The 13,446-nt window shown below is 38.0% G+C and overlaps 1 protein-coding gene across 3 annotated transcripts in view; it reads left to right on the top strand.

Moving 5' to 3' along the window:
* The window catches only part of ntrk1 (neurotrophic tyrosine kinase, receptor, type 1), a 279,190-nt gene that overhangs the window by 196,811 nt on the left and 68,933 nt on the right, over positions 1-13,446 (top strand). For all 3 annotated transcript variants that reach the window (XM_061882335.1, XM_061882336.1, XM_061882337.1), the window contains 3 exons: positions 7,082-7,239; positions 12,749-12,891; positions 12,953-13,091. In XM_061882335.1, the coding sequence (XP_061738319.1) occupies positions 7,082-7,239; positions 12,749-12,891; positions 12,953-13,091 (440 nt within the window). The remainder of the gene's footprint in view (positions 1-7,081; positions 7,240-12,748; positions 12,892-12,952; positions 13,092-13,446) is intronic.

A 13,446-nucleotide genomic window follows, 5' to 3' on the forward strand; every position in this document is an offset into this window, starting at 1 on the left:
GAAACCATCCCAAGCGGAGGCGGACCAGCAGCGCAGAGATGTCCCCAGCCGATACACAGGCGAGCAGTACATGGCCACCGGTTCGGACCGGACCCCCTCCACACGGGAGAGTGGGACATAGAAGAAAAATAAAAGAAACGGCAGATCAACTGGTCTAAAAAGGGAGTCTATTTAAAGGCTAGAGTATACAAATGAGTTTTAAGGTGAGACTTAAATGCTTTTACTGAGGTGGCATCGCGAACTGTTACCGGGAGGGTATTCCAGAGTACTGGAGCCCGAACGGAAAATGCTCTATAGCCCGCAGACTTTTTTTGGGCTTTGGGAATCACTAATAAGCCGGAGTCCTTTGAACGCAGATTTCTTGCCGGGACATATGGTACAATACAATCGGCAAGATAAGATGGAGCTAGACCGTGTAGTATTTTATACGTAAGTAGTAAAACCTTAAAGTCACATCTTAAGTGCACAGGAAGCCAGTGCAGGTGAGCCAGTACAGGCGTAATGTGATCAAACTTTCTTGTTCTTGTCAAAAGTCTAGCAGCCGCATTTTGTACCAACTGTAATCTTTTAATGCTAGACATGGGGAGACCCGAAAATAATACGTTACAGTAGTCGAGGCGAGACGTAACAAACGCATGGATAATGATCTCAGCGTCTTTAGTGGACAGAATGGAGCGAATTTTAGCGATGTTACGGAGATGAAAGAAGGCCGTTTTAGTAACGCTTTTAATGTGTGCCTCAAAGGAGAGAGTTGGGTCGAAGATAATACCCAGATTCTTTACCGTGTCGCCTTGTATAATTGTTTGGTTGTCAAATGTTAGAGTTGTATTATTAAATAGAGTTCGGTGTCTAGCAGGACCGATAATCAGCATTTCCGTTTTTTTGGCGTTGAGTTGCAAAAAGTTAGCGGACATCCATTGTTTAATTTCATTAAGACACGCCTCCAGCTGACTACAATCCGGCGTGTTGGTCAGCTTTAGGGGCATGTAGAGTTGGGTGTCATCAGCATAACAGTGAAAGCTAATACCGTATTTGCGTATGATGTCACCTAGCGGCAGCATGTAGATGCTGAAGAGTGCAGGGCTCCTTGATCAGTTTCCCAGGAAGAGGGTCAAGTAAACATGTTGTCTGTTTTATTCCATTTACACGTTGTAACAATTCCTCTAATGTTATTTCCTCAAAACGAGAGAAACTATTTTGGAGGGCAGTATCCGCCGTATATACAATCGTGTCAGTGTTAATAGAACCCCGTTGTAGCTGGGACGCATTGTCTTTAATCTCCTTTCTAATGACTTCAATTTTCTTACTAAAGAATTGCATAAAGTCATCAGCTGAGTGGGTTGAGCTACTGGAAGGAGTCCCTTGTTGGGTTAGCGATGCTACCGTACTAAACAAAAATTTAGGATCGTTTTTATTACGGTGGATGAGATTTGAGTAATATTTAGCTTTAGCTAAGGTAAGCATGCGTTTATAAGTTATTAAACCATCACTCCATGCTTGATGGTGCACCTCAAGTTTAGTCGTGCGCCATTTGCGTTCCAGCTTTCTACATAATAATTTCTGAGCTCTAGTTTCTTCTGTAAACCACGGGGTGCGCTTTTTTGGAGCCTTTTTTAACTTTAGCGGTGCTATGTTATCAATGGTTTCGCGCAGGGTGTCGTTAAAGTTGTTAGTGAGGTTATCAATAGAGCCCACATACTTTGGGAATGGTGCCATTACCGAGGGCAGTAGGTCAGCAAGAGTTGTCGTTGTGGCTGTATTAATGTTGCGGCTGCTATAGCAGTTATTATTATTATTAGTTTGACGAACATGCGTCTGAACCTCGAATTTTGTAAGGTAATGATCGGACAATACTTTAGTATACGGGAGTATCGTAACTTTGGAAACGGTGATGCCCCTGACAAGCACTGGGTCTATCGTATTACCGTTGCGATGCGTGGGTTCATTTATTATTTGTGTGAGACCACAGCTATCAATTACAGTCTGGAGCGCTACGCACGGTGGGTCCGATGGGGTATTCATATGGATATTAAAGTCCCCCATTATGATTATATTATCGGCGTGTGTCACTAGATCAGCAACGAACTCTGAGAATTCATTGATAAAGTCCGAATAGGGCCCTGGGGGGGCGGTAGATAACAGCCAGGTGTAGAGGCAGTGTTGTGACAGACCTCATAGTAAGCACCTCAAACGATTTATATTTATTATTTATGTTAGGACTAAGGTTAAAGTTTTCGTTGTATATTAGTGCGACCCCCCCCCCCCCCCTTTTGAGCGGAGGGGCAATATGCGCATGTGTAAAGTTAGGAGGACATGCCTCATTTAGCGCAAAAAAGTCGTTTGGTTTAAGCCAGGTTTCGCTGAGACCGATGACGTTAAGATTGTTGTCTCTGATAATATCATTAACTAACAACGTTTTAGGAGACAATGATCTTATGTTTAAAAAACCTATATTATAGGTAGTGGGCTGTTTTAGGGAGTTTTTGATCAAATTATCCATAGTAGCAATATTAATAATGTTGTGTTTATTATGCCCAGTGCATTTAGTATAGTTACGACCATATCTAGGAATTGATACGACAGGAATTTTCCGATTGTTTGTTTGTTGCTTTGATAAACTGCACGCATCATGGTTAGCCACCTCAGTAACGGGGATTTTCCGATTGTTTTTTTGTTGCTTTGATAAACTGCACACATCATGGTTAGCCACCTCAGTAACGGGGATTTTCCGATTGTTTGTTTGTTGCTTTGATAAACTGCACGCATCATGGTTAGCCACCTCAGTAACGGGGATTTTCCGATTGTTTGTTTGTTGCTTTGATAAACTGCACGCATCATAGTTAGCCACCTCAGTAAAACACATGTCCAACTCTGAAACACTCAAAGCAGAAAAAACTTGTTCTAATTTAACTGACTCCTTACCCAGACCAGTAGTCTCGCATTTTCCATCTAAATCCGTCTTCGGGATGGAGGAAAGTGGTGTTCTGTGGGGATTAGCCTTCTGCTTTGTTTTTAGCCCCGCTCGGCATCCGCGTTTCCGATCCCACCGCTGGCGTCTGCTCCGTGGACGGCCCCCGCTGCTACTAGACTCCGCTGCTTCACAGGCTGCTGGATGTAGCCGCCGACGTATTCCCATGCTAGTTAGCATGTTTAGCACGCACGCGTCTATCAGTCCAAAACGGCCCGATATGTCCACATCCAGAAGTGTCTGGCGGTCGTACGTGACCACGATGTGAGCCAGCCATAAAGTTTGTGGAATTGTCCGGTATAATGTTGCAAAAACATTTTTGCAATTTTGACACGAATAACACTTTTTTGGGGGTTTGTTTTTAACTGTCATCGATCAAAAAATTTACAAAAACGTATAATTGAGGGATTGTAAATGTAAGCGTTTAAAGTAAAAAATGATATATACCGATTAAAGATGTTGAATGATTAATTTCCTTAATCGGATTAATCACATTTAGGAATTTGGATTATCATGACTAATCACAGGTGTATACTCGCTTGTATCATAAAATGTTGCTTAAAAAAAGACCTCAATATTTGTACACAAATGCAATTTTTATGTTTTATTTGAATGCATGTCATTCATTTGCACAAAACTTGCCAACAGTTTTATCTAAAGTTCTTTCAGGCTGTATTTTAAAAACACTATTTAGTTTTATCTCAGGTTCTTTCGGGATGTATTTTAAATATAAAATATAGTTTTATCTAAAGTTCTTTCAGGATGTTTTTTTTTTTAAATAAAAACATGTTTTATCCAAAGTTCTTTTAGGATGTATTTTGAATATAAAATTTAATTGTATTTAAAGTTCTTTAAGATGTATTTTCAAAATAATATTTACTTTTATTTAAAGTTATTTCAGGATGTATTTTAAATATATTTTGTTTCATGTAAAGTTCTTTCAGGATGTATTTTAAATACAATATGTTGTTTTATCTAAAGTTATTTTAGGATGTATTTTAAATATACAATTTAGTTTTATCTAAAGTTCTTTCAGGATGAATTCAAAATATAATATTTAGTCTTATGTAAAGTTCTTTAAGGATGTATTTTAAATGTAATATTTACTTTCATTTAAAGTTATTTCAGGATGTATTCTAAATAGAGTATTTTGTTTTATCAAACGTTCTTTCAGAATATATTTTTAATATATTTTGTTTTATCTAAAGTTCTTTTATGATGTATTTTAAATGTAATATTTACTTTTATTTAAAGTTCTTTCAGTATGTATTTTAAATATAATATTTTGTTGTATCGAACATTCTATCAGAATGTATTTTAAATATGCTTTGTTTTATCTAAAGTTCTTTTGGGATGTATTTTAAATATAATATTTAGTGTGATCTAAAGTTCTTTCAGGACTTATTTTTAATATATTTACTTTTATCTAAAGTTATTTCAGGATGTATTTTAAATAAATTATTTTGTTTTATCTAAAGTTATTTCAAGCTGTATTTTAAATACAATATTTAGTTTGATCTAAAGTTCTTTCAGGCGGTATTTTGGAGTGAAATTTGCCAGCAAGACCACCGGTCAGAGTCTCCTCACTGGTTTTTTGTATTGACGTAAACGTTGATCTGATCACTGACTGTATAGCGGTCAAGGTGATAGAGCTTGTACGCTCAAAATAAATCCCCAAAAAAGTGATACATGCTAGTATTGCCAGTTTGAAAATGTAACAAAACACCACAGGTGCGAAGTTGATAACATGAATGTGCAGTCAATGAGTGTCTCCATGGTGAAAGCCACATAGTACACGCACAATCCTAATTTAAATAAGGCGATCTGCAGCAATTTTATACATTTTACACACAGTCTTAGTAGATAACACGCCCACTATTAGTATACACTAGGGGTGTGGGAAACAATCGATTCGAATACGAATCGAATCGAATACGTTGTGCGATTCAGAATCGATTCTCATTTTTAGATAAATCTATTTTTTTAAATGTATTATTATTATTATATATATATATTTTTTTATCAATCCAGCAAACCACTACATAGCAATACCAAAACAATGCAATCCAATTCCAAAACCAAACCTGACCCAGCAACACTCAGAACTGCAATAAACAGAGCAATTGAGAGGAGACACAAACACGACACAGAACAAACCAAAAGTAGTGAAACAAAAATTAATATTATCAACAACAGTATGAAAATTAGTTATAATTTCAGCATAGCAGTGATTAAAAATCCCTCATTGACATTATCATTAGACATTTATAAAAATAAAAATAGAAATAGTGTCAGAGTGCTTACACTTTTGTATCACATCTCATAAGCTTGACAACACACTGTGTCCAATATTTTCACAAAGATAAAATAAGTCATATTTTTGGTTCGCTAAATAGTTAAAACAAATTTACATTATTGCAATCAGTTGATAAAACATTGTCCTTTACAATTATAAAAAAAAATGTTTTTTTAAATCTACTACTCTGCTTGCATGTCAGCAGACTGGGGTAGATCCTGCTGAAATCCTATGTATTGAATGAATACAGAATCGTTTTGAATCGGAAAAATATCATTTTTAAATCGGGAATCGAATCGAATCGAAAAAAATCAATATATTATCGAATCGTGACCCCAAGAATCGATATTGAATCGAATCGTGGGACACCCAAAGATTCGCAGCCCTAATATACACTATTTTATATTTTTGCACACGGTGCTATTTGGATATTAGTAGATCAGGCTTTTAATGTTAGAAGAAAAAGTTGATACCAAAAAAATGAATGAAGACGCAAATATTTGTCTTCAAATATATAAATAATGTTTCTTTAGCCTTTTTATTATTAGTTGATTTTGTTGAAATAAAATGATGACGTCAACAACTCCCACCCCTATGTTGTCTTTTTACCCATAAATCTAAATGGTAATCGAAAATTAAAAAAATCTGGATTTTATTTTCTGTTTGGTACTAGCTTTTAGCGACGTTGTGTATTATCCCCACCCCTGTCCTTGGCGCCTACTTGCTTAGAGATAGGGTGAGAAGCTCTGCCATCCGGGAGGAACTCAAAGTAAAGCCGCTGCTCCTCCACATCGAGAGGAGCCAGATGAGGTGGTTTGGGCATCTGGTCAGGATGCCACCCGAACGCCTCCCGAGGGAGGTGTTTAGGGCACGTCCAACCGGTAGGAGGCCACGGGGAAGACCCAGGACACATTGGGAAGACTATGTCTCCCGGCTGGCCTGGGAACGCCTCGGGATCCCCCGGGAAGAGCTAGACGAAGTGTCTGGGGAGAGGGAAGTCTGGGTTTCCCTGCTTAGGCTGTTGCCCCCGCGACCCGACCTCGGATAAGCGGAAGATGATGGATGGATGGATATATTTTGACATTTAGGGCAGACAATATATATATGATGTATGTAAATATGATGTAATGTATAGGAATGTCTGATGCTGGATGTTAATAAAAATTTAATAAAAAAAAAAAATTGTTGATTTTTAATTGAGAGTTAATTCTCAATCGAATTGAATCATGCTGCACCCAAAGATTCACAGCCCTAATGTTTATATCATTTACTTAAGCAAATAAGTCGGCCTTTAATTAGCATTAGCATTAACAGCTGTGGCTGTAGGCAACCTCCCGATGGCGTTTTTTTAACAAGATGGATTCGACATCAGGAGTAGTCAACAATATAATAATGCTAATTGTGTTCATATTTTTGTGAATGTATCAATCTTATTCCACTAAGAATATATTTTTGATGTCGAACCTACAGGCTGACTCATTGCCACTCGTTCAAAAGCAACAATGGCTATAATTTCAAATGCACGCACACCTTAAGCACGTCAAAAAGAAACACAAAGTACTGACATAAAGGTTAAACTCAGTCAGAGAGCTTTTTATTCGCTCCGCACTTGAGCGCGTGGAACCTCACCAGCTTTTTAACGGGGGGGGACAAAGAGCGAGAGCACCTATAGCAGCGTGATTGACGGCCCACTTTTCATGAAGCAGCTGTGACATTTGATCAGCTTTTATTTTCAGGCAAAGGAAAAGTGGCGTCCATTATGGTGTCTTAAGGCGTCGAATTTGACAAAATAAAAATGTCTTTGCGCCCATTGCCAGGGTCTTGGAGGACAACCCTTTGCTTTGCTCGTGTGACCTCCACTGGCTGCAACACTGGCAGCGGAACGGTCGCGCCGACCTGGACAACCAGAAGTTGACCTGCCTGTCCGCCGGACAGGAAGTTGCGCTCGATGTTTCGTCGGTCACGGACAACTGCAGTGAGTACCACATGGTCACCAGAGATTCAGGTTTCTCATATATATATACAGTATATATGTATATTATATATATTTATATATCTATATATATATCTATATATATATATATATATATATATATATATATATATATATATATATATATATATATATATATATGTATATACATGTATGTATGTATGTACAAACCCCGTTTCCATATGAGTTGGGAAATTGTGTTAGATGTAAATATAAACGAAATACAATGATTTGCAAATCATTTTTAACCCATATTCAGTTGAATATGCTCCAAAGACAACATATTTGATGTTCAAACTGATAAACATTTTTTTTTTTTTGCAAATAATCATTAACTTTAGAATTTGATGCCAGCAACACGTGACAAAGAAGTTGGGAAAGGTGGCAATAAATACTGATAAAGTTAAGGAATGCCCATCAAACACTTATTTGGAACATCCCACAGGTGTGCAGGCTAATTTGGGACAGGTGGGTGCCATGATTGGGTATAAAAACAGCTTCCCAAAAAATGCTCAGTCTTTCACAAGAAAGCGTGGGGCGAGGTACACTCCTTTGTCCACAACTGCGTGAGCAAATAGTCAAACAGTTTAAAAACAGCGTTTCTCAAAGTGCAATTGCAAAAAATTAAGGGATTTCAACATCTACGGTCCATAGTATCATAAAAAGGTTCAGAGAATCTGGAGAAATCACTCCACGTAAGAGGCATGGCCGGAAACCAACATTGAATGACCGTGACCTTCGATCCCTCAGACGGCACTGTATCAAAAACTGACATCAGTCTCTAAAGGATATCACCACATGGGCTGAGGAACACTTCAGAAAACCACTGTCACTAAATACAGTTCTTCGCTACATCTGTAAGTGCATGTTAAAGCTCTACTATGCAAAGCGAAAGCCATTTATCAACAACATCCAGAAATGCCGCCGGCTTCTCTGGGCCCGAGATCATCTAAGATGGAGTGATGCAAAGTGGAAAAGTGTTCTGTGGTCTGACGAGTCCACATTTCAAATTGTTTTTGGAAAGATTCGACATCGTGTCATCCGGACCAAAAGGGCAGAGTACCACCCAGACTGTTATCGACGCAAAGTTCAAAAGCCAGCATCTGTGATGGTATGGGGGTGCATTAGTGCCCAAGGCACGGGTAACTTACACATCTGTGAAGGCACCATTAATGCTGAAAGGTACATATAGGTTTTCGAACAACATATGCGCCGTCTTTTTCATGGACGCCCCTGCTTATTTCAGCAAGACAATGCCAAGCCACATTCAGCACGTGTTACAACAGCGTGGCTTCGTAAAAAAAAGAGTGTGAGTACTTTCCTGGCCTGCCTGGACTCCAGACCTGTCTCCCATCGAAAATATGTGGCGCATAATGAAGCGTAAAATACAACAGCGGAGACCCCGGAATGTTGAACGACTGAAGCTCTACATGAAACAAGAATGGGAAATAATTCCACTTTCAAAGCTTCAGCAATAAGTCTCCTCAGTTCCCAAACGTTTATTGAGTGTTGTTAAAAGAAAAGGTGATGTAACACAGTGGTGAACATGCCCTTTCCCAACTACTTTGGCATGTGTTGCAGCCATGAAATTCTAAGTTAACGATTATTTGCCCCAAAAAAAACAAGTTTATGAGTTTGAACATCAAATATCTTGTCTTTGTAGTTCATTTAATTGAATATGGGTTGAAAAGGATTTGCAAATCATTGTATTCTGTTTATATTTACATCTAACACAATTTCCCAACTCATATGGAAACAGGGTTTGTATATGTATGTATTTACGTGTATATACATATGTATATATATATATATATATATATGTATATATATATATATATATATATGTGTGTGTATGTATGTGTATGTATATATATAAAACTATAGCCCATACATGTGTAGATATTGTATTATTATAATTATTGCAATTGGAAATTAAGAGTATGTGAAAAGTTTGACTTTTACCTTGTTTTCAATGGGTGTAATTTAAAATGGACATTTTTCAGCTCAATGATCATGTCTGTTGACATTTTGTGTTGGTTGTTTTGTTTTTTTGAGGGGGGGTTGCACTATGACTAGGGAAGGTTGTTTGCAGTGGGTCATATAAATTAATGCTGCACATTCAAGGAATATATATTGGAGATGGGAATCTTTGGGCTTTTCACGATTCGATTAAATATCGATTATTGATGCATATTTTATTTGTTTATTGATGCAGTTTTACGTTTCTTTTCGTTTCACTAAATAAGTGTTTCTTACATGTAACTTAAAGAAAACAGTGCATTTTTATAAGAAACAGTACAATTTATTCCCACATATATTAAATTCATTTAAATGTATGCAAAACTGGAACATAAGTGCTCTATCATAAAAACATAAGTGCTCTATAATAAAGGAGGTTAGGTGGCTCACTGCAGTCATGACACATTTTAGAACTGTCTGCATTACTTTATTTACAAATGCATGAATCAATTATTGCTGTTTACTAATTGATTTTATAATAGTCCAAGTCCGAACTGCGATTCATTTAAAAATTTCCCGTGGGGTGGGGCTGGGGGCGGTGTTTAATTATGTTATTACTCTGTATGTTTTGTCCATAAGGCTGGAGGTCGCTCCACTTGGTGTCCGTGAAGAGAGACAACAACCCATGTGTTCTTGAAGAAGGGGGAGGGATTCAAAGCGTCCTCAGCTGCACTTGTCTCACTAAAGTGTTCACTGCCCAGCCTTGCCAACGCAGAGGGAGTTGAATTGCAGTTAAAAATTATTTGTTCAGACAAAAACACATTCCAATTGTCTTGTATCCATTCGTTGTCCATTCTGGCTCTCAAATGGATCATAATTTCGCCTTGCTGTACGTGAAGCTTCTCCGAGATGTTATCCAATTTGCAATTCATTCTGAGATTGCCAAAGTCTGTGTGGCCTCAATCTAGCCACCATGACCGGCAGCCTTCGCGGGTCCTTGAACGGTTGCCTTTGTCTTGCGAGTTTGTCGATCGACCAGAGCATTGCTCAACCTATAGAGCAAAATTACTGCTAAAACTCCGTAAACACACAAAAATGTTCCACAAACACCCAAATGATTCGTTAGTAGAAAAAACGTTTTCTTCAAGTTCATTTTTGTTCCACGCGCGCGAATCTTCGTTTCTCACCGGCAGCATCTGTAATTCGCACGCTACAACGGCAGGTGGTGCTGCTGAGTCTGTTTAAGGCAGACGGAGCTACTGATTTAATGCAGTGCCGTCAGCCAAAAGTAACAGAAGGAGAAGAAGAGGAATGAGAAAAAGAAGACGAAAAAAGACGAAGAAGAAAAAGGAGAAAACGAAAAAAAGAAGACGATGAAGAAGAAGAAAATGACAAAGAAGAAGAAAAAGAAAAAGGAGAGAAGAAGAGGACAAAAAAGGAGAGGATGAAGACGACAAAGACGAAGAAGAAGACAGAAAAGAATAAGACAGAGGAGAAGATAAAGCAGACAAAAAAGAAGAAGGCGACAAAGACGAAGAAGACAGACATTAAGGGTTCGTGTACAAGTGGTTTTTTTAGTTTGACAATAAAAAAAACAAAAACAGATCATTATCCATGATCCGTTATCCGAATTTATCAGTAACTTTGAAAATCGAAGACGGGAATTCAAACATCGAATAGAAAACTCGTTCCTCTGTTCCTTGTTCAATGTTTGGGCAGATGGATGGACTGCACATGCTCAGTGTCTCCTTTTCATTTGCTTGTCCGTGAATGACGGAAACAACAGCAGAAGAAAAAGAAGAGCGACATGCACAAACCTGTATGCTTGGTCCATGGAAAAAAACATGGAATGTGTCACATTCCATGTCGTCGTCTTCGTCTTTTTCTTCTTTGTCTTCTTCTTCTTCTACTTCTTCTTCTTTGTCTTATTCTTCTCTTTCTATTTCTTCTTCTACTCCTTCTCTTTCGTTTCCTCATTTTTGTTCTCTTCCTTCTTCTTCTCTTTCTTATTCTTCGTCGTCTTCTTCTCCTTCTCTTTCTTATCCTGCTTCTTCTTTTTCTCTTTCTTCTTCTTCTCCTTCTTCTTCTTCTTTTTCCCTTTCTTCTTCTTTTTTTCTTTGTCTTATTCATTCTCTTCTTCATCGTCTTCCTCTTCGTTGTCGTCATCCTCATTGTCGTCTTTTCTGTCTTCTTCTTCTGCTTCTTTCTTTAAATTTTTCTTCCTTTCCTTCTGTCTTCTTTTGTGTTGTCTTCTCCTTCTCTTTCTTCTCCTTCTTATTCTCCTTCTTCTTCTGCATTCTTTTTCTTCTTCTGTCTTCTCTTTTTTCTTCTTTGTCGTCGTCTTTTTAGTCTTCTTCTCCTCTTTTTTCTCCTTCTCTTCTCCTATTTTGTCTCCTTCTTTTCTGTCTTCTTCTTGTTCTACTTCTTCTCCTGCTCTCTTTCTTCTTCTTTCTCCTTCTTCTTTTCCTTCTTCATGTACATCTTCTTCTTTGTGGTCTTTTTCTTCTTCTTCTTCTACTTCTTGTCCTCCTCCTTGTTGACCTTCTTCTTGTTCTTCTTCATCTCCTTTTCCTTCTTTTTCTTTGTCATCTTGTTCTATTTCTTCTCCTCCTTCTCCTTTGTCTTCTTTTTTTTGGTTTTATTTTTCTCCCTTTTCTTCTTTTCCTTCTCTTGTTCTTATTGTTCTTCTTTGTCATATTCTTATAATTATTTGTCGTCTTTGCTGCCTTATTTTTTGCCATTTTCTTTGTGGTCTTCTTCTTCCTCTTCTACTTTTTTTCTTCTTTGCCTTAAATTGATTCAGCAGCACCACCTGCAGTTGAAGCGTGTGATTTACGGATGCTGCCGGTGACAAACGAATAATCGCGCATGCGGAATAAGAAGTGGAAAAACAGTGCTCAATGTATTAACTTTTTTTTGTACTTGCAAAATGTTTTTGACTGGAAGAAAACATTTTTACTACTTGCAATTAGTTTTCAACTTGAAGTTTTTTTTTTGTACATGGTAATTGTTTTTTAAAACTTGAAGAACATTTGTTTCTGCTTGTGAATTGTTTTTAACTTGATTTATGTTTTTGTTCTTGCCAATTGTTTTTAATTTGAAGAAAAAAAATGTACTTGCAAATCCATTTCTTGTGTTTCTGTAGTTTTGGCAGTAATTTCCCTTCTTATCAATACAATTAGCACAAGACCTGTTGCCACTCTTCCAAATAGATATGGAACTGACAAGCACATGACCCGCCACTTTCCAAGAGTCCCTCATGCTTATGGCAGCAAACGTCCCGTCAGGACAGGCAGGTTCAGTCCGAACCTGTGCTTTTCCTCGAGAAGATCTCGTCAATTGAATTGAATTGAGAGACCAGTTTATCAATCCCATGTTTAGACTTATGGAGAAAAGTGCAAAAAGAAGGCTTTTGGAAAGTTAAGACAAGACAGGACAAAATGAGAGATGCAGAACAGGAGAAATAATGAATTGGAAGGAAATGTGACCACCTTCCCTGAAATTTTACGGTGGTTTCCTGCATTGTTCTCAGGTCTGCCCGAGGTGATCATTCTCCCCTCCAACAACAAGGTCCAAGAAGGAGGCAACCTGACCTTTGAGTGTCGTGTGACAGGAAGTCCCACCCCTCAAGTGCGGTGGCGAACGGATGCCCTCCAGTCACGCTTCGTTGTCCAGGTAGACTATTTATTATACACTTTGTCCCTTCTATGTGGACATTTTTGGAAATGTCGTACAGGAGAGAATCTGGGACTCCACCTTAGAGGTGCTCCTCTACCTCACCAACGTCTCGTCCAAGGACCACCTGCACAACCTGACCTGCCAGGCCGAGAACCAAGCGGGTCCCGGTGAGGACACGTTGCAGCTGGATATCGAGTGTGAGTGTCGTCCCACAATACACTGAAACAGCTTCTATATCTGCACTTAAAGTGGAATTAAGTTTATTATTCATATGTTTTTCTTTCTCTATGGATTCTAAGTTGTAAAATATGGCAAGTAAGAGGTGGTGAACAATGCAGGTAAATGAAATACAACATTCTGCCCATAAAGTCTAAAAAAACATCCAAAAAGCGCCAACGGTTCTCCATTTACATGTCGTCACTTGAATTATAACAAGTATTAGATTATTGTTATTATAAATGCTAACACTGAGGAACTACTTTTACTACTTTTGTGGTGGAAAGTTGTAACGGTCATAACTTCTTTCCACATGCTTTTTAAAATGTATATTCA

The sequence above is a fragment of the Nerophis ophidion genome, linkage group LG21, assembly GCF_033978795.1.
Source record: "Nerophis ophidion isolate RoL-2023_Sa linkage group LG21, RoL_Noph_v1.0, whole genome shotgun sequence".
Lineage (NCBI taxonomy): Eukaryota > Metazoa > Chordata > Actinopteri > Syngnathiformes > Syngnathidae > Nerophis > Nerophis ophidion.